The sequence below is a fragment of the Protopterus annectens genome, chromosome 3.part1 (genome assembly GCF_019279795.1).
Source record: "Protopterus annectens isolate FY-2018-M chromosome 3.part1, PAN1.0, whole genome shotgun sequence".
NCBI lineage: Eukaryota > Metazoa > Chordata > Ceratodontiformes > Protopteridae > Protopterus > Protopterus annectens.
The window spans coordinates 718,363,034-718,385,193 of record NC_056732.1 but is presented as its reverse complement, the minus strand read 5'-3'; the positions used below and the strand labels follow the sequence as shown (position 1 = coordinate 718,385,193).

Genomic DNA, 22,160 nt, shown 5'->3' with positions numbered 1-22,160 from the left:
AACAGCAGGAAAAGTCCTGCAAGCCTTGGGTTACATGGCATCCTGCATAATATTGGTTCCACATGCCAGACTGCATATGAGAAAGTTACAGTGGTACCTAAGGAATTTATGGTCTCAGCACAAGCACAGCCTAGAAACCCAAATTCCAATAATCCCATGCCTGAAACAAGAATTCCAATGGTGGGCACAGGCCTGTCAATCAAACAAAGGACTGCCCTTCCACAGCACTCAACCAAGCCAGACAATCACAACGGACGCCTCAGACCTCGGTTGGGGGGCGCACATGCTGGACAAGTGCATACAAGGCTTATGGACTCAAGACCAGCTGCACCTACACATAAATCAAAAGGAAATGCTGGCAGTAAAACTGGCAATTCAGACATTCAGACCATTTCTTCAACAAGGCCCACTGTTGATAAGGGCAGACAACACCACAGTTATGTGGTACATCAACAAGCAGGGAGGCACACATTCGTACCCTCTATGCCGGATGGCAATGGACCTCTGGAATGTGGCCCTGAGCTTCAACATCCAGTTACAAGCAATTTTTGTGCCAGGAAAAGAAAACATTCTAGCAGACATACTAAGCAGAACTGCCACGGATGCCCACGAATGGATGCTGCATCCGGACATCTTCAAAACCATTACAAAACAGTGGGGGCTACCAGAAATAGACTTATTTGCATCCCACGCAATCACCAACTGCAGAAATTCTGCACAAAGACGTACCACCCACTTGCGTGGAAGGTGGACTCCCTATCTTTCAGTTGGAAAAACCTGACAGCATATGCATTCCCACCACTTCCTTTGATGCACAAGGTGCTATTGAAAATCAAAGAGGACCGTCCAAGGATCATCCTGATAGCTCCGGACTGGCCAAGGCAACATTGGTACCCATTACTGAGGAGCATGTCTCAGAAACAAATATGGACTCTACCTCTAGTTCCCTTACTGTTAACACAGAACAACTACAACACCCTGCATCCAAACCTGAAAACACTGCAGCTGACTGCCTGGAACATTGCATAAGACCAAATAACCCAAATTTATCCCAAAGGGTTAAAGACATTATCTTGGAGGCTCGCAGACCCTCAACAAGAAAAAAATTATTCAGCAAAATGGAAAAGATATCACATTTGGAGTACTACAAAGGGAGACAATGTGTCTCTGGTAAACATAGCTAACATCCTGGAATACTTGGCAGAGCTCTTCCACAACGGCCTGTCCTATTCTTCCATTAAGATTCATGCATCAGCTATCTCAGCAGAATACAACTTGGATCCTCCACTCTTCTCACATCCTCTGCTCAGGCAGTTTCTGAGAGGAATTAAAAATGTAAAACCACCTAGGAAGCCACCATTGCCAGCATGGGACTTGAACTTCGTGTTAGAAAAGTTGACACTCCCTCCTTTCGAGCCAGCAGCAACAGCAGAATCACAGTACTTATCATGGAAAACTGCTTTCCTGCTTGCAATCACTTCAGCAAGAAGGGTATCTGAGCTACAGGCATTAATGGCAGTACAACCCTTCCTGATCTTCCATCAAGATAGAGTATCCATGAGAACTAATCCTACTTTTATGCCAAAGGTGGTCTCCAGAGTATCTTTAAATCAAGCTATCCACCTACCTACATTCTTCCCCAACCCACAGAACAGGGGAGAAAGACTGTTGCATACCTTGGATGTACATAGGCAATTACGTTACTACCTGGACAGGACCAAGAGCAATAGAAAGACTGACCAGCTACTGGTAGCATATGCGACAGGAATAGAAGGAAAAGCAATTTCAAAGCAGACAATCTCTAAATGGATAGGAAATTGCATTAGATTTTGTTACTCCTACCATGGGAAGAAAACTCCAGAAAACATCAAGCCTCACTCTACAAGGGCTACAGCCACTACCACAGCTTTCTTACGAGGAGTGGCTACCAAAGACATTTTAGAGGCTGCTACTTGGAGCTCCGTGCATACATTTGCCAAGCATTATAATTTACCTTTATACTCCAGATCCCGAGCAGGTTTTGCCACTGCTGTTTTGCAAGGGATCTTAACTACACCATAAACTAATTTCTCCTCCTCCCCCAGTTGGGCTATGGTATTCTACCCATTTGTAAGGACTGCAGATGCATCCTTGAAGGACATAGTACAGTTTTGTACCTACCATAAATGTAGATGTCCGATAGGAATGCATCTGCAGTCAGGATTACCCACCCTCCTTCCCCTCTGTGGTACTCCTAGGGTATTTGCCCATCTTGTAGCTAGCTGGGGGAATCTATTATGGTGTATTTGTTTGTATATATGTACATACATGCTTATTTTTTGTTTGCTCTCTACTATTTGGAACCATTTGCATTTATCCAAATTTAGCCTTCTTAGAGGGCTCCTGGCATCTGGGGCAAGAAACACTGAGGAAAATGGCGTCGGCTGATGCCTTTATACCCGAATAACTGCCGCAATGACGTCGGGTGAAGTGCGACACCAGCCGAGGCCAGACCCAGACTTTGGAATCCGGTCGACCGAAGGGCTGCCTGACGACAGGACAACCCATTTGTAAGGACTGCAGATGCATTCCTATCGGACTTCTACATTTATGGTAGGTACAAAACTGTACTTTTTCTGTTTCTTTAATAACTGCATGCAATTGCACATTTTGTACACTGATTTGCACAGATCTTGTGTAGTACAGACATCTACAATTCACCATACTGTGCAAATCTTTTGTGCAGATTAGTGCTCCAGAAAATGCAGGCTCCTAATTTAAACAAGCCCTGCCCACAGAGTACTGCATATGCAGGTGGCTCCTTAAACCTTGCTGCCCGGTAGTGCAACACTGAGCTACTGAGCACCATGACATCTATGAATCTGGCACCCCTTGACTAGTATGCAAAGCCACTTACACAGTTTTGTGCCTTGTGCAACCTGTCTTTCCATCCTCTCACTTTAGTTACTTTAGTAGCTCAATATCGAGTCACCTTTAAATATTCTTATAATGTATTTTTTCTATGCTGTACTGACTTTCCCAGTCTTTTATCTGCTTTAGTAATTCAACCTCTTGAGTTATCTTTTTGTCAGTTGTGTGTCCCTGAAAACTTGAGGAAAAACTGCTGAATGCACAGCTGTCAATTTCTTTGTACAAGAAACCAGGGACAAAGGCAAAAATACTGAGGGACAATGGCCCAAAATCAGAAACAAATTTTAAATATTACTGTAATTCACTTAAAAAGTTAACAAGATTACAGGTTTTGCATTGGTACACATTTACTTCATATTCTTCAAGTATGAAAAATCTAATGTTTAGCATGACTGACTGTAATTCTCAGTGATTTGCTAGAAATCTCAAACATTTTATGGAGTACATGGCTAAATTATGATGCAGGGTCAGAATGTTCTTCAAACTAAGGGGCAGTTGAGAGGTTTGGCGATACTGTAAATATTTCACACTATATATACTGGCTAAGAATTTTAACAGCTTTCTACCACAGTGTATCTGTATTCTGTTTTAATTTTATAAATAGGTTTGCATTTTGACTTCTAATCCTGGGATAATTTGTCAGTGTCTGTTAGAAGATTTTATTATCTGCACCATGTTCTGTGTGTTTTACAAGCAATAATGCCTGACAGGGTGTGTGTTAATATGTAAATGTGAAAGTGTTCAATCTCGCCGTTTGTTCTTACACATGGGTTCGGAGCCGATCCTCGGCTCCGTGCCGGCCTCTTGCAAGCTCTGCATCGAGAAGAAGCTCGAGACAATCTAATACCCACAATCCCCCTCTGCCTTTACCTCAGATCTAGTTTGCCGCTGCTGCATTCGCATCGTTGGGAGCTAGCTCGAGGGTTTTCTAAGCTAAGATATAACTTTTTGTTGTATTTTATTGAGAATTCTATTTAACTTGATATTGTCAGTATTACCTAGTGTGATTGTGTTGTGGTTCCGTAATTCTTTGGTACCGTTAACCTTTTTATCGGTATTTTTGTATCGGGGCCTACACCCTTCCCATATACTACTATATTGAGACATTTACCTGATTGTGACTATTTTTCCCGGATTTGACTGTGTATTTGTTTCTGGAATTGTTTATTACCTACAATGTCTGAGAAGGCAAAGTCTGGTTTCAAGCGTTGTCAGTGTGGCCAAAAAATGTCGGTCACTGACAACCATAGTTCCTGTGTCTACTGCCTTGGCCCTCTCCACTTACAAGAGGATTGCTCCATCTGTCACTCTTTCAGTGGGAGGGTCATGACAGATAGGCGCAGGAAACTAATGGACAGGGGTCTTTTGAAACCAGCTTTCCAAGAGGCTTTGGATGCTTCTGACCAGGCATTGAAGTCCTCTAAGGAATCGAAGACATCGGAGCCCAAGTCATCGGCTCCGAGCTCTTCTTCAAAGGTTAGATCACCGGTTCCACAGACTTCGAGGCCGAGTGTTCAACTGGTGTCGGTTCCTGAGCCTCGAGTCTTGGAACCGGTGATGGAGCTCCCTCCTTCGGCCATATTGAGGTCGGCTCCGTCTTCGGTTCCTTCGACCCGTTCTTCCTCCAAACTTTCGGATGTCGATGTGGATCGTGTGGTGCAGAAGCTGCTGGAGCATTCGGCCCTCTCTAAACTTATTTCGGTTTCCACCCAGCTGGTGTCGAAACTTGAAGGCCTTCCTGTATCTCCATCCATTCCTCCTCCGAGACCGATTCAGTCTTTGGAGCCGGAAGAGGCTGATCTGCTGATTGTGGAGCCCTCGGGTCCAGAGCCGTCCTTTTCTCGGTCTGTTCCCCTCACCTCGACTCCGTCGGACCCGGTACCGGAGTCTCGGAGCCGACGGTCTGTTCTTGGTTCCGGGGCCGAGAGTCGAACCGACGTGTTGGTTCCGACTCTCCCCCTCGGGGCCTCGGCACGGATCGATTCGGCTCCGTCCTCGGGGTCGATGCCTTCGGTGCCCGTGTCGGGGATTCTTCCCATTTCTTGAACCGGAGACTCTTCGATGCGGGACCGGGAGCGTTCGACCTGATGAGGAAGGTGTTGTCTACCCAGACAACCACATCAGTGGAAGCAGTTTCTCCTCCCCATAAAGGGCCTTTGTCTTCATCTGCACCCACGGCCACATCCAAGCGTCGGGCACCAGTGTCTCAGCCACCCTGGAGGGTGCCCCTCTTCCTCCGAGGCTTCTTCGGATGCTCCCCGAGGGAGTCCCTAGGAAGAGACTGTGTAAGAGGAGACACTTGGATTCTCCACAGGAATCCATAACATCTGATACTGACTTAGATGAGTCAGAGGGGTCCCCTAAGTCACCTTCAGAAGATGTCTCTTTTTCAGACATTTTGGAGATCCTGAAACAGAGAGGTGACTGGCAGTCCCTTCCCCCTTCTGAGGATGAGTCAGTTCTGCTGAAGGCATTTGGTGCTCGCCCTTCCTCCTCCTGGGTCACTCCGCCCTTCGACGAACTAATGGAACTTATTGCTCGAAGGGCGTGGGAGGCTCCGGACACAGTGGAACCTGTTCCTAGGAAACCGAACAAGTACATCACAGCACCTCAGGGTAAGTCCTACCTTACTAAAGGAGTTCCAGTAGACGCTATGGTGGTGGCTGCAGCCACGAAAAAGGAGATGTCGGAGTCTTCTTCGTCTGTCCATCCGCCTAATAAAGATTCTAGGATGATGGATAGATATGGGAAGCGCATTTTTAGTTCAGCGGCTTTTTCCATGCGGTCCCTGAACTATTTGACCCATTTTACACGTCTGCAGAGGGATCTAGTCAAAGAGTTGGGAGATACCCTCCAGGGTGCTACAGATGCAGCTGTCTCAGAGAAAGTGACAGCGCAACTTAATACCCTAACATCGATTGTTAACTCGTCCATGAGGCTGATTTCCTACGCAGCGAAGGTTCGAGTAGGGCAGCAGCTTCAGCGATTGCTCTTCGTGACAATCCTGGATGCGCCTATGCTCCTTTGGAAGCCTTCAAGTCTTCCTTTACAAACGCCCCATTTGACGGTGCCACTCTTTTTGGCCCCAAGGTAAAGGAGACCCTTACCGGTGTGAACAAGAGGGAAAGACTCTGTCTGCTGTCGGAGTCCGTTTTCCACCCCAACCAGACCGTACCCCAAAGGGCAACGCGGTGGGAAAATGTGGTTTCGAAACAAAACCAAGGGTCTTTCCGGCACACAGGGTGATGCCCCTCTAGAGGCAGAGGAGGGGCAGAGGTGGAAGACGCCGCCCTGGCGGCAGAGGGGTCCGCAACATCAAGGTGACAGGGAAACATTCCCTGGTAAACCTTTCCAGCACTCCTGAGAGGAGGCCCGACTGTCCTGCTCTGGAGGCAGTCGGGGGTCGCTTAGCTTTATACCCTCAGGCCTGGCAAGATATAACTACAGACAATTGGGTAAAAAGCGTAGTTACCAGAGGTTACACCATACCCTTCCTATCCTATCCCATTCCAAAGAAAAGACTCCCAGATGTACCGCCCCATCTGCGAGAGCCAGCAGCTTTAGAAATTTCAAAGTTGTTAGAAAAGAGTCATCCAGCCAGTCCCAGCGGACCAGCAAGGATTCGGGACTTACTCAAGGTTCTTTTTAGTTCCAAAGAAAACAGGGGACTGGAGGCCCATTCTAGACCTGAGTTACCTCAATACTTTCGTCAAGAAAGAAAAGTTCGAATGGTCACGCTTCAATCGATCCTTCCATTTCTACAGAAGGACGAGTGGATGTGCTCAATAGATCTAGAGGATGCATACTACCACATCAAAATGGCCAGGGCATCCAGAGATCATTTACGCTTCCGGCTGGGAGCCAGTCACTTTCAATTTCGAGCCCTGCCCTTTGGTCTGACCTCAGCCCCCAGGTCTTCACCAAATGCATGGCAGTGGTAGCGTCTCACTTGAGACGTCAGGGATTCCAGGTGTTTCCGTATCTGGACGACTGGCTCCTTTCAGCCACCACCCGCGTCAACTACTGCAGGCCAGAGACTATGTTCTTCAACTGTGTGTTCACCTAGGGATTTCCGTAAATTTCGGAAAATCCTTACTTCAGCCATCACAAAATATCTTGTTCATAGGAGCAGAGTTAAACACACACCAATTGATTCTGAGGCTTCCCCCAGAAAGGATATCATCACTGCAGACTCACATTCGTCTTCTACTCTTGTCAAGGAAATCTCCTGCACACCTAGTACTGAAGGTGTTGGGCCTCATGTCAGCCTCCCTTATTGCAATTCCCCTGGGAAGGTTGCACATGAGAGTCCTACAATGGCTGCTATTTGCTCAATGGTCATTCCAGCAACTACCTCTAACACACGAGATTCTCATAACAAAGACTTGCAAAACAGATCTAAACTGGTGGCTCCAAACGTGCAACCTTTCCCAGGGAGGCCGTTTGTATTACCCGCCCACAGTTACGGTGACCACGGACGCTTCCCTGATAGGGTGGGGGCATCTTTCAGGGACAGACAGTCCAAGGCGAATGGACCAATTTGGAATACAATCTGCACATCAATGTTCTAGAGTTGAGGGCAGTGTTTCTAGCGTTGCAACACTTTGCTCCCCTTCTTCCTCTAGGGACTATTGCAGTTCAGACGGACAATATGTCGGTAGTCTGGTACATAAACAAACAAGGGGGAACCAAGTCCTATCAACTATGCAGAGAGGCCATGAGAATTTGGCAGTGGGCAGAGTCCACGGGTCGCTTTCTAATAGCAACGCACATCCCGGGTCATCCAACGTCATAGCCGACAGGCTGAGCAGAGCAATTCTGCTACCGCACGAGTGGTCTCTGAAACAGTCAGTGGCGAAAAGGATTTTTCGCACATGGGGCCAGCCTTCCTGCGACCTGTTTGCGTCTCCAATGAACGCCAAATGCAGGAGCTACTTTGCCCTATTACCCTCCAGGGAAGTCCCCAGGGGCACTGGTTCTGATTGGCCCCCGGGACTCCTGTACGCATTTCCTCCATTTCCTCTGATACCGAAATTTCTCCAGAAAGCCAGGAACCTTCACAGGACGATAATCCTCATTGCTCCATTCTGGCCTCGTCAAATTTGGTTTCCCTCCCTGAAAATTCACTGCATTCGGGGACCCTGGATTCTGGACCCAGAGCCGGATCTGTTGACTCACTCGTCAGGGGTTCCCCATCCCGCGCTTCTGTCACTCCATCTAGCAGCTTGGCTGCTCCAATTCCCAACTTAGCCAGGTCTGATCTCTTGTCACCAGCAGTCCAGAATATATTAGTGGCTTCATAAGGCTTCCACTACTAAAACATATACTAGCAAATGGAAACGGTTTGTATTCTGGTGAATACACACCACGTTGATCCCTTTACAGCTCCTTTGAATAAGATTTTAGAGTTCTTAACAGACTTATTTCATCAGGGTGCTTCTCCTGCTACTCTAAGAGTTCAGTTGGCTGCCATTTCGAATTTCCATGTGGAAGAATGTGGAGCTCCTATCATGGCTCACAGACTTTGTAAAGCCTTTTTAAAGGAGTTTTCATATTAGACCTCCGGTCAGATCTCCTACGTCACCTTGGAGTCTAAACTTGTTGCTATCTAAATTAATGTTGCCCCACTTTGAACCTGCCTCTTCTTGCCCATTAACATTTTTGTCCTGGAAAACTCTCTTTCTGGTAGCCATTACTTCTGCTAGGCAGTGTCTGAACTTCAGGCTCTCTCCATCAAGCACCCTTATCTGATCTTTCACTCTGACAGATTTTCTCTTGAACCAATTCATCCTTCCTCCCTAAAGTGTGTTCTATTAACAACATTAATCAGTCCATTGAATTACCCACTTTCTTCAAAAACCACTCCAACAAAATGGAGTATATGTTACACAAATTGGATGTTCACAGACAGCTAAGGTTTTATTTGGATAGAACAAAAGATCACAGGAAAACAGATCAACTCTTTGTGGCTTTTGCTGATAGCAGGAAAGGACTTGCAGTTACCAAAAGAACTCTTTCAAAGTGGTTAACGGATTGTATAATCTATGTATACGATTCTGCAAATCAACCCTTCTAAACAAACCCAAGGGACATTCCACAAGATCAATATCTACGTCTTTGGCTCATGCAGCTCGCCTACCTCTGGATGCTATTTGTGCGGCTGCTACCTGGTCTAAGCCACATACATTTATTTCTCATTATAAAGTAGATAAGGTTTCTAGGGACAGGGCAACCTTTGGTTCCACTGTGCTCAAGAACGTCCTCCGTGAGTTCCTCAGGATTTAGGAGCTAGGACGCTACCCATGTGTAAGAACAAACGGCGAGATTGAACACTTTCACATATAGAAGTTATGTCCTTACCATAACGTTCCATGTGGAGTGTTCATCTCGCCTTTGTTCTTACAGTCCCACCCTCCCACCCTTAGGAAGAACGTTCTTTGATGCCTGGCCAGAAGCATTTTTGCTCCTGTCATTATTCTGTGTACATAGTTGGTATACACATATACTTTATATGTGTCTGTTTATGTATGTATAGATGTATGGCATGAATGTACTGTTATGTAGATTGGTTTGCTTGCAAACTAGATCTGAGGTAAAGGCAGAGGGGGATTGTGGGTATTAGATTGTCTCGAGCTTCTTCTCGATGCAGAGCTTGCAAGAGGCCGGCACGGAGCCGAGGATCGGCTCCGAACCCATGTGTAAGAACAAAGGCGAGATGAACACTCCACATGGAACGTTATGGTAAGGACATAACTTCTATTTAATGCCCGCCCAAGAGTGTTACGAGGCCCGATGCAGTATTTTTTTTATTACTGTATTATTTTATTTTTATATAATTTTGATGTGAAATAGTTCCTCTGCCTAATGTTTCAAAGTTGCCTGAGGCATCGGGCAACACACACTGCATTATTCCTTGTATACTTCCCCCCAAACAACAAATAAATACAATTATTATAAAATACAGATCAAGACAGCCACTGCTTTATTTAAAAGTTGCTGTAATTTTGCTACAAAGAGGGGGTTAGGAATTCTCCAGTACTTGAGGGGGAACTACTCACCCCTATTTATTATGGAATGGAGACTAGGAATGAAGGAATGCTAGATTAATGGTAGTGAGAAGGCTGTACTGGTGAATGCCAGCTTCATTTGTTGAATCACTACGATAGCTAGTAGTTAAACCTGGAAGCTAGTCCCTTGTGCATTCTTCATTGCAGTGTTTTATTTCATTGAGCATTTCAATATACATGTAGAGTATCAGCTGCCTTTGTGGGTAAGTATTTGATGATACACCTCTTTTCTGAATCCCGGTAAGTACATAACATTAAGCAGGTTTGGTGATTAATTTTCATTAAAATCGTAAGGTTTTATTTTCTGTAGTAGTGTGAAATGCTACCACAGAGCATATTCTTGTCAACTTGAGTAAAAATGCATTTAAAGCAGCTGAGCTGCAATGTGGCTGTCCTGATTAGTGCCACGTAATTGCTTCTCTCCCCAGTGCTTTTTTTGTACAAAACAAGTGGACAGACGCTTTTGATGTTCTATACTCCCTAACAAAAACGAACACTTGCAGTTCTGTTTATATAGATGAGGGGCACTAGTAACTGTGTTAGTCTGTCCTGGAATAAACTGTATGGGTAAGGGGGGCTGATAACACTTCACTTTCATTTTGCCTCCCACAAGGTACCATATATGGAAGAACCATTTGTAATTTGATCTGTATAACAGTACTGTTTTTATAGTATATGTGGTATGTGTAAGGGTGAAAATGTGCTTCATGTTCACATTTGTGTATGTATGTGTGTTTTTCAGAAGTTATTTCTTGTCTGCTAAACATAAAGTCATAATATCTTAAACTATTCACCATTTTATATAGAAGTCCAAACTTCACTAGAAACAGCAATAGTTAATAGTGTTCATGGCATAATAGCTCAAAAACTTGTAGATCCAATCTTGAACCAACTGATAAGAGGGGAGGGCACCAAACTAGTTTAACTGGGAAAATAGCCAGAAGTAATTTACAGCAAAATGTTTACTTTTCAGTGTTTAACTTTTTATTAATTACAATATTGCATTATTCAACCCACCTTAGCTTTTTAATTATGTTAACTGCAGTTGTTGAGAGTGTCCTGTCTTTCTTACTCTTGCATTTTTCCAAGGTTTGTTCCATGGCAGTGGTATGGCATTGTTTCTGTAATCCTACTGTCTTTAAGCACTTTTTGCTGTTGATCAGCATCATATCAGCATGAGAGAATCTTCAGAACAAAACTAAGGCAATGTGCAGCATATATTCACATAGTGGGACCCAGTGGTTGTGTACAGTTCAAAGTGTGTATACTTTTTAAAAAAATGGGGACTAGATTCCAAAAGGCATGCTCTCGGTCTAAGCCTTCCTTGATTCCAAAAGAGACTAAGGCAGGCATCCACTAGAGTAAGTCGCTTAAACAGAGAGCAACTGCTTTGGAATCAGGGAAGACTCACACCCAAGAGCAGGTCTTTTGGAAACGGGCCCTAGGTCTCATCGTTCTTAGGGGACACAAATGAGTGTAACTTTGTACTAGGATCTGCATGAGGGATTAAAAGCAGACAGTATGCATCTTTCCATTCTGGTAACCAGCAGCATAGTTCATGTTTTTTAGTGTATTTTTATTTGTTGAATGTATTGAAACTGACAATTCATTCTTGCCGCAGGCTGACCATTTAATAGGGCGAGGGAAATCACTTCCACATCAGGAGTCACTGGAGATAGAAGTAATAGAAGACAAGCCAACTAAGCGCACTACAGTCACATCTTATGACCTGACAGAATTTGAACGTCTGGAAGAATTAGATTCATGCATGGTATGTCACATCCCATTATTCATCTGGCACGTTGGCATTTCTGTGTAAGGTTAAAAGACTCTCACAGAGGGATTTTATTATCTGAGACATGTTTTGTAGTTCTGCACCAAAACTAGGAAACATAATGTTAGAGTCTTGATATCCGGTAGCTCATATGAAAGCAATGAATTCCATGCCTGCGGTTATGAAATAGGTAACTTGTATTTTGTTTTGCTGCAAGAGTTCTGTGACAAGGCTTCCAGACCACTACCCACAGCCATACTCACAAGGTATGATTGTGAGTAAGACTGATATGTTGAATTTTAAATAATTTATATTCAATCTCCTGGAGGGTGGAAACTGTGCTGCACAAATTAGGTTTGAGATTTTAGGAACAGTTATGTGAGACACGATCTGTTTCAGTGTGAAAGTTCTGTCAGTTACCATTTCATTGTTATGGACTGGTAAGCAAACATAAATACCGGATTAGTTTAGCTTCATGTTTAACAAGATGAAATGCGAGAAAGTTGATAATTTCTGAATTGCTTACAAACTCAAGCAGTTTGAAACAAATGGTATGCCATTCTTGGAATTGTGCAAATTCATAGTGGCTTTTGTGAAACACAGCAAGCTAGTAAAAGACACTGGTAATTTCCTAGCTGTGAACTTGAAGAGAAAATGTATAAGTAAACTTTCATTTGAAAAAAAAACATTGTTTTTCCGTATCCACAGGTTCCTCAAAGATGGTGGTGGTTTGTAACTGATGTTTTGCAGTTTGAGGAATATGTTGCTGATTCTGGCAGTTATCACTGAGGATAAGGCTCTGAACTGTTAATGAATTGCTTTCTGCTGTAATCCAAGATAGAAGGATTGATTCTCTGCTGGGGGGTCATGCCAGTCTGATATTGAGCTATTAAGCAAATCGTTTTCCTTTTGAGGTGCTTAGAAGATTTTGTAGGCACATAGCTCATCACACTGACCAGTTTGCATTAAGACAGAATCCTGTTGTTTTGAAGCTTCAGTCCTTTTAACAGGACAAGACAGAGAGAATATCAATGATGTCTTTTCTATGTAGGAGGGAAATACTGGTCATTGCCTTTCCATCAGTCACTTTCATCTCTGGCCTGCCTGTAGCATTCCGAGCAGAAAAAAATAAGCTCATCCTTGTTACATTCTGGTAACTGCACAGGGGGATCATTCCATGTACTTCTTTTGTCTAGACTCCCTGTAGATTATTCTAGTCTACATGATGGATATTCCATCCGATTGGAAGGATGGCCTTCATTCCATTTCAGGTTGTGGCTCTTTCTGTAGTCTCCTTATCCTGCCACACTTCCCAGTATATATTTCATAGATCCTCGAAGCCACCAGAAAACCTTCATGTGGATGCAGTCATGACGGCTGAGTAGAAACCTTCTTTCATCTGAATGGATGACGGTTCTTTTCTTCAATTCTCAGTTAACTCGCAGGGGTCCATTTTACATGGTTTAGGAACCTGTTTGAATTGAGTTTTAATTATTCCATAGCCAGGGTATGCCTGTACTGTTTCTCTGTATCATAACCAGATAGAGGGAAGGATTGTAGCTCATGACAAGCTGATTATGGAATTCAGAATCCCCTTTTCCATTCACAAGTGAAGATCCCATCTCTTCCTGCCAGCTCCATGGTACAGAGGGATGGAGCCCTTTCTGCAGCCCAATTGACTTGTCAGGTTTGAGCACTGGAGGAGATAACTTGGTAGGATGGGAATGAGTTGCAGCAGTATCGCATGGTGGAAGCAAGGTGGTATCTGGTGCAACAGGGATTGGAGTTGGGTGAGTGCTATTTATGGCTGTGTGGTGAGGAGCTGTAGCTGGAGGTTGTGTATTTATTTTTGCATGCATGATTTAACTGGGTAAGTGAACTTGGTCCAAAGACCCTTTTCAGCCACAACCTGGGCCAGTAGGTCAAAGGCAGTTATAAAGAAAGAGTAGATTACATACAAAAATATACATAGGGTAAGGTGCAAAAAAAAAAAAAAAAATTGGCTTGTAGAGGCGTGCACCAGAGGGAGAAAGCAGTGCATGTCCTGCCGAGACAATGTTTTTCAGTACCAAAGAGGAGAATGTTGGACATCAAAACAAATTCTGAAATCTGGCAGGACAGTGACCTCCCCTTTACTGACCTATATTTGTAGGTTTCTAAGAGGTGCCTCCTTACTGAAGTCAGAGTCTCCTGATGGGGTGATGCAACCAGTAAAGGGGAAAAGGTTGATTGTTTACATGTGGGACTGATGTTTGACAGGTAACAGGACCAAAAAATAAGTAAATTAAAAAAAGGCTTCTCTTCCTTAGCATTTCATTTTCCTAGTTGTCTGGCTCACTTTTCCACATATTTGATCCTATCTCAGTTGTCTTGAATTTCATCTGTTGGGATGTGCTGATGTTCATCGTGTTACCCTGCTGCAGTCATCACACTTGGGTTATCCTGTCGTCAGGCGGTCCCGCAGTCGGCCAGAATTCCAAAGTCTTGGTCCTGCGTCGGTTGCTGTCGCCTCTTCCCTAACGTCAGTGCGCCAGGGGTATATATAATGCAACCAACGCCATTTTCTTCAGTCTTTCTTGCCGCGCGGTGCCCAAAGCAGAAGCAGTTCGCAAGTGCCGGTCGGCCGACTCCTGAGATTTTCGAATTCGAATTTCAGACCGAAGTCTTCTATAAAGCTAAGTATCCCGTTGGGGAAACTTTTCTTGCCTCAGACCGATGTCAGAAAAAGTTAACAATTGTATTTCTTGTGGGAAGCAAATACCTCATAAGGATTTTCATTCTTATTGCATACCTTGCCTAGGCCCAGACCACGACGTCACTACTTGTCGTTTTTTTGCTAGGTTTAATAAGCGTTTGATTTCGCACGACACTACTTCGGTAGGAAATTTAACTACACCATGCCGTCGGAGCAACCGACTACCGGCATGCACAAAAAACGCAGGTATAAGGACAGACAGCCCAGACCTAAGCCAGATTCCGAGGCCTCGGCCGATCCGGTCTCCGGTTCTCCGGTCCTCAGTGAGGCTCCGACGCAGCCCCTGACTACCACAGATGTGGAACCCGAGACCGCTACGGAAATTTTGATGGAATGTTCCAGGCCGACGCAGCCTTTTACTTCAGGCCCTTCTGAAAACTTTGCTACAAAAGACGTCGGTGCTACAGAAACGCCATCGGTTTCTGAAGGCGTTTTCAGACCGATGACACTCACCATTAAAACGTTTTCTAAGTCGAAGACCCCTTCTAAATCTAAAAGGACTGCACTTCAGTCTCCTGTTCAAGGCTCCATGCCTAAGAAACAGATGCTCAAAATGGCTGAAGATTTGATTTCTTTAATCAGGGGTTCCCAGCCCCCTCCTGACAAAAGGCCTAGACAAGAGGAAGATTATGCATCCTCTGAGCAAATGTCCATTTCTTCAGACTCCTCTGAGGACCAAGACTACTCCATCTCTCCTTATGAAGATTCTGATGCTGAGGACTCTATTCCCTCAGCTTCTCCTCCTGAAGACTACCCCTTTGGGGAAACTTTACACACTATGGGGGAACATTTTCACTGGGAAGGTCAGGACTACTCTGACTCAAAGAAAAGGCTCAGAGAGTTTCCTTTACTCCCCCAACACAGACCACTTGCCATCCCGCCAGTTTTGGACATTGTGGATGATGTCTATTTAGAATCCAGTTTCAACCCAGACTCTCTACCTCCTGCTCCGGCTAAGCCTGTCAGATACTATAGAGTGCCTGATTCCCACAAATTTCTTTATAAAAGCCCTGTAGCTGACCCAGAGACTATCTCACAGGGTCCCAAGGGGGCTAAGGCTTCTATGGCTAAAAACCCAGTACCTTCTGAGAGGGATTCCAGAGCACTAGACAGGTGGGGGAAAAAGGTTTACACCTCAGCTACACTAGCTATGAGGGCACTGAATTGTCAATTTCATATGCTTAAGTATCAGCGATTTCTAATCTCTCAGTTAAAGCAAGGAATAACCTCTCTCCCTCAACAATATGAATTGAAAGAAGTACAAGATCTGTTACATGCCACTGAGCAGGTGGGCAAAAACATACCTTACAATGTGGGTTTGATTCTTTGGAGGCCTTCTGCAGAGCAGCTGTCACTGGGTCTGTTATTCGTAGGCATGCTTGGTTAAAAGAACAAACTCTGCCTGATCATGTTAAAGCAAAACTACTGGATGCTCCCTTACAGCAGGATGTTCTTTTTGGAGTTAAAGCAGAAGACGTTTTAAAGAAAATGGAAGATAAGGCAAAATCTATGCAAACAGTCAAAGATTTCCTACAAGTACAACCCCCTCGCTTCAGCAGAAACTGGCCAACAAAAAATGGTCCTTTCCAGCCACTGACATACCACAAAGGGGTAAATACAGATGCCCAAGGGGCAGAGGACAACCACAAGCCCAGTATAAACCTTGCCAATGGGGCTCAACAACACAGAAGGGAGGAGAAAACAGGTCTCAAACCACCAGAAGGCAAACTCAATGACTTGCCCTCATCCAGCCAAGCAATACTCTTGGCAGCCCCCTTGGGGGGGAAACTCGCACTTTAAGCAGACAACTGGCACATTGTCACAAAGGACAAATGGGTCCTAGACATAATTTTACGAGGATACGGATGCCACTTTCACACCTTGCCAATGAAAAGAGGAATGCCAAACCTGCCACAAAATCAATGGGCAGAGGCACAAAAACAAATTACAGCTCTCATGGACATGAGAGCCATTCAACTGGTACCTACTCGAGAGCAAGGCCAAGGATTTTACTCAAGACTCTTTCTAGTGCCCAGAAAGGACAATGTCTGGAGACCAATTCTGGACCTTTCAGTTCTAAATACTTACTTACAAGTACCCAAATTCAAGATGCTAACACTACAGCAGCTACTTACCATGTTGGGCAAGGAAGCATGGCTTGTAACGTTGGACCTCAAGGAGGCATACCTGCATGTCCCTCTCAGACAAAGTTGCAGAAGATACCTCCGTTTCATTGCAGGTTCAACCCATTACCAATTCTCTGCACTGCCCTTTGGCTTATCTACTGCGCCCAGAGTTTTCATAAAATGCCTGGCACCAGTAATTGCATACTGCAGACAAAGAGGAATTCAAATATATCCATACCTGGACGACTGCCTCATCCAAGCAGAAAGAAAAGACATTCTCTTACATCATCTGGCCTTTGTAAAGCATCTACTAAACTGCCTGGGGTACACAGTAAACGAAAAGAAGTCAAAACTAGTACCCTCACAACAAATGACATTCCTGGGTGCCAGCTTGAATACAACGGCCCAGAAGGCTTATCTTACGCCAGACAAGCAACTGCAACTGACTCAATATTTCAAGACAATGGCAACAAAGACCCAATTAACTGCACAAAAAATTCTGCAGGCTTTGGGATTCATGGCATCTTGCATACTAATAATACCATTTGCAAAGCTGCATATGAGGAAATTACAGTGGTACCTAAAAAGCGTATGGTCTGAACACAGCCACAGCTTGGACACAATGATGGCTCTCATTCCCTGCCTACAACAGGAATTTCTATGGTGGTCACAGGCATGTCACCTCAACAAGGGTCAGCCTTTCACCTTGCCCCCAGCCAGGCAAACTATCACAACAGACGCTTCAGACTACGCCTGGGGGGCACACATGGCAGGACAGTGCATTCAAGGCCTATGGACAGCAGAACAAAGAAAACTGCACATAAATCAAAAAGAGATGCTAGCTGTACAGAAAGCTCTGACAGCCTTCAAGGATCTTCTACATCCAGGACATCTTGCAATAAAGATGGACAACACCACAGTAATGTGGTACATAAACAAACAAGGGGGTACACATTCTTACCCTCTATGCAGGCAAGCAATGACCTTATGGAACACAGCTCTGGCCTACCAAGTCCAGTTACAAGCTCAATTCCTGCCAGGACAGAAGAACACATTGGCAGACGACCTCAGCAGAAACATCAAGGATCCCCACGAGTGGAAACTAGATCCACAAATATTTGCAATGATAACTCAAAAATGGGCCCTTCCAGGCATAGACCTGAGTCCTCAAAACTATCAACTGACAAAATTTTGTACAAGGACATTTCACCATCAAGCTTGGAAAGTGGACGCTCTCTCTTTCAGTTGGAAAAACCTGACAGTATATGCCTTCCCTCCATTGCCTCTCCTCACAAAGGTTCATTTGAAAGTCAAAAAGGAGAGACCACGACTGATTCTCATAGCCCCAGTCTGGCCACGCCAGCACTGGTATCCGCTATTGAAAAATATGGCCCACAGCCCACCATGGATATTGCCTCAAATCCCCCATTTGCTCACACAACAAAGCAATCAGATTCTTCACAGCCAGCACAAAACTTTAAACCTGGCTGCATGGCAAATCATCTAAACATCCAACCAGCTCCTCTTTCACAAGCAGTTCTGGATGTTATTCTGGAAGCCAGGAGGCCAAGCACCAGGAAGGCTTATTCGGACAAATGGAAAAGGTTTTGTGCCTGGAACCAAGCTAAACGCCAGGACACATTTCAGCCTCACATGCCTCACATTCTACAGTATTTAACTGAGATGTTGCACAAAGGACTTTCCTTTTCCTCAATTAAAATCCATGCTGGAGCTATTTCAGCTCACTACAACACGGATCCACCTTTATTTTCACATCCTCTTCTAAGGCAGTTCCTCAGAGGGGCAAAAGAACATAAGACCACCCAGGAGAGCTCCTACACCAACATGGGACCTCAATTTTGTTCTGGAAAAACTAACGCTGCCTCCCTTTGAACCAGCTTTCTCTGCAGATCTTCAGTTCCTGTCATGGAAGACTGCCCTGCTCCTAGCGATAACTTCAGCTAGAAGAGTCTCAGAGCTACAGGCACTAATGGCAGTGGAACCTTTCCTCATTTTTCATCAAGACAGAGTTTCTCTACGAACTAATCCTTCCTTTATACCTAAGGTGGTTTCCAGTTTAGCTTTAAATCAAACCATCCACTTACCCACCTTCTTCCCCAATCCACAGAACAAAGGTGAGAGACTCCTGCATTCCTTGGACATTCACAGGCAGCTTCGTTACTATTTGGACAAAACTAAGGCTTTCAGAATATCTGACCAGCTCTTTGTATCCTATGCTACAGCTTCTCAAGGGAAGGCTATATCAAAGCAAACCATTTCTAAATGGATAGGTCATTGCATACGTTTCTGCTATACCCATCATGGGAAACCAGTTCCTGCTACCATTAGATCCCATTCTACCAGGGCAACGGCTACCTCTACAGCCTTTCTCAGGGGGGTTCCAACCAAGGAAATTGTAGAAGCTGCTACTTGGAGTTCTGTACACACCTTTACCAAACACTATAACTTACCTCTTTACTCAAAGTCCAGGGCAGGCTTCGCCACTGCAGTTCTGCAGGGCCTTATAGCCTCCACTGACCCTCTTTGATACCTCCCCCCCTACCTTAGCTTTGGGATTCAATCCAAGTGTGATGACTGCAGCAGGGTAACACGATGAACATAGTACAGTTTTGTACCTACCATAAATGTAGATGTTCGAGTGTTCACCCTGCTGCAGTCCAGGTTACCCCCCCCTCCATCCCCTCTGATCTACTGGCTAAATCTCTTCTATGCCTTACTGATGTATTTGCTTATAGCTGAAGGGATTTTGTGTTTGTGCTGTGGTTACTCCTTTTGGTACTAATTCCTGACCACCTTTTTGGGGGCACCTGACATTTGGGGCAAGAAAAACTGAAGAAAATGGCATCGGTTGCATTATATATACCCCTGGCGCACTGACGTCAGGGAAGAGGCGACAGCAACCGACGCCGGACCAAGACTTTGGAATTCCGGCCGACTGCGAGACCGCCTGACGACAGGATAACCCAAGTGTGATGACTGCAGCAGGGTGAACACTCGAACATCTACATTTATGGTAGGTACAAAACTGTACTTTCTTGATGGTCATCCTATCCACTGTGTAGATTTCAGAGCTTCCGTCTTTCATCTCCAGACAACCATATCTTGTTTTCCATAAGGATTTTGCTCCTCACATTTTCTAAGGTTCATTTTCTTCTAAAGGTGGTTATAGGGCTTTTATTCATCCTCTCCCTTCAGTTCTCCATTTTATTTCAGTGGTAAAATCTGGGGTTGATGGGAAGGCCTTCATACATTAGGTAATGCAGCACCAGTTAGGATTTTGTTGTAGGCAGTCATATGTTTTCAGGAAGACAGGTTTAGTGTTCATGATATGGGAGCATCGTTTGCTCACATGAGTGGCATATCCCCACAGACAGCCCTTCTTCCCCACTTCTTTTCTGGTTTCTTCAACTTAAGATAGGTTTTAATTTGTAGCTGCTGACCCCTGCTGCCACACACAGTGCTGTCATGCATCAGAATAGGGGGGCACCTCTAGCCCTTGTGGCCCCCCGCCACACACCTTTTTGCTGCTCACACAATTTGTATTTCAAGACTGATAATTATGATTAGAAAGTTCTCATATTCGATGCCTTAAAAGTCAAAGACCTTAGGAATTGGGTATTTTGAGTGTTGCTTTTGCCACTTCCTGCTTATTGGTACAGCATATTTGATCAAACATTGTTGTGCAAAAGTATTTTTGCAACCTGCAGTCCCCAAATTAAGATGTCTGACCCATTAGAGCCAGTACTTCTGAGGTTGCACTACTGTAGAGAAAAGAGAAATAGATTTCATTTCTTTTTCTCTGAGTTAGTGTGACCTTGGCGGTAGTATATTTATAGACATAGGTGCATACTAAGCCAACGACCCTGGAGCCTTTACAAGCCTAGCCCATAGAAGTGCCCTGGCATCAAGCCACCGTTAGTTCCTGATGCCTGATGTTCAACCCACTGATGATAGAGTTTCTTCATAGGAAATAATTGTTGGTGGGTTGTACTGCTAGTGACACCATTTTTGGAGGGATATCCCTCCTCTTTGAGTTAGTGTACCCATGGAGTTGGTATGTATAAGTTTGGGGGGTGTAGTGGGGCTTGACCCTTGCAAAAAAAAAATGTTTTTTCAGACTTTTTTTTTTCTGCTAATGCAGTTTGGGGATTCTGATCCTATGTGCATTCACTTTCATCCACTTATAGTGGAGGCTTTCTAAAGTCATGTTGATGGACACAGTATAGTCCATAATTGTTTGTGTTTTCAGAGCTGCTTGTAGAGTAGATTTTCAAATATCTTAGTAATGGGACATAAGATAGAAATGGGTTTGAAGTATTTTAAACCTTTTGGAGGGGATACTTTGGGGCGGGGAATAATACAATGCTTCAGTGATGCAGGGTCTTTGCTTGAAGTAAGGGATAAATTGAAGATTTGGGTCAGCACTTTGGCAATTCTTCCTGCTGAGACCTTACATTAGGTGGGGTGAAGGAGGCAGAATTAACACCAACAAGGATGTAGCTTTTGTAGAAAAACATTTGTTTACCGAGATGGCAGTGAGATGGAAGAGTGCTGCGTATTCAGCAATAGGGTAGAGAGCTAGATTATTACCACTTGTAAATCTTGTGGGATTGGATGTAGAGGGAAAAATAGTTGGCAGTTTGTTTTATGGGAGCAAGAAGGAAGTTTTCTATTGTTTGTGGAAGTCAGTGCTGTTGAGGTTGGTTGGAAGAGGGTGAGGAATCAGTAATGTGGCCAGTTTTATTTCTTTCCAGAATAGTTTAGTCTTTGCTTGAAGTATAAGGAGTTTGTGCTAGTAGTGGAAATTCTAGTAGATTTTTTTTCGTCTAGGAATATTTGGTGAGGCTGAGCATTAATGGGGTCTTATTTCCATGAATGGCATCTCTCTGTTTAATTGTATTCCTAATCTTGTCTGTTATCCAAGGACATTTCTGTGCTCTTAATTGTGTACAAGAGTTGGGGCTTCAGAAGAGTCAGTATTTTAGATAGAATGGATATAAAGTAAGACAAGGTCATGCCAGTGTCAGTTTGGGTATAAAGTGATAACAATTCAGTGGCAACTGAGCTGTCATTACTTGAGAAGTAAAACTCATACATATGTCTGCAGTAAAGAAAACACGAAAACTTTTTGTCACAGTAATGTACTGCAAGTAAAAAATTTCTATATGGAGAGGTCAAATGTAACAGATGACATTTAACACTGAGCTGCATTTAAATCCTTGTGGGTAGAATGGCAATATGTGGTATATTTGGTACTAGATTGTAGTAGAATTTTCTGAAAGTTTTATTGAGAACTGTTAAAGGGGGGGGGGGGGCTACCAAATATTTCCTTTTATACAAGTTCAGAGTTTTGCAGGCATTTGGCAGTGAGTGGAGTCTTGCATATATTACTTGGGATCTACTTGTAAACCTTGAATTCTCATATAATTGAAACTCAATTTCACAAGATGAAAATCACAAAAGTTTAAATACCCAAACGGCAAATTTTTTCCAAGGTAAGTAAACAC

General features: G+C 44.2%; 1 protein-coding gene across 5 annotated transcripts in view; it reads left to right on the top strand.

The window, feature by feature from the left end:
- The window catches only part of CARMIL1 (capping protein regulator and myosin 1 linker 1), a 4,434,936-nt gene that overhangs the window by 3,830,665 nt on the left and 582,111 nt on the right, over positions 1-22,160 (top strand). For all 5 annotated transcript variants that reach the window (XM_044067077.1, XM_044067074.1, XM_044067073.1 and 2 more), the window contains one exon: positions 11,599-11,748. In XM_044067077.1, the coding sequence (XP_043923012.1) occupies positions 11,599-11,748 (150 nt within the window). The remainder of the gene's footprint in view (positions 1-11,598; positions 11,749-22,160) is intronic.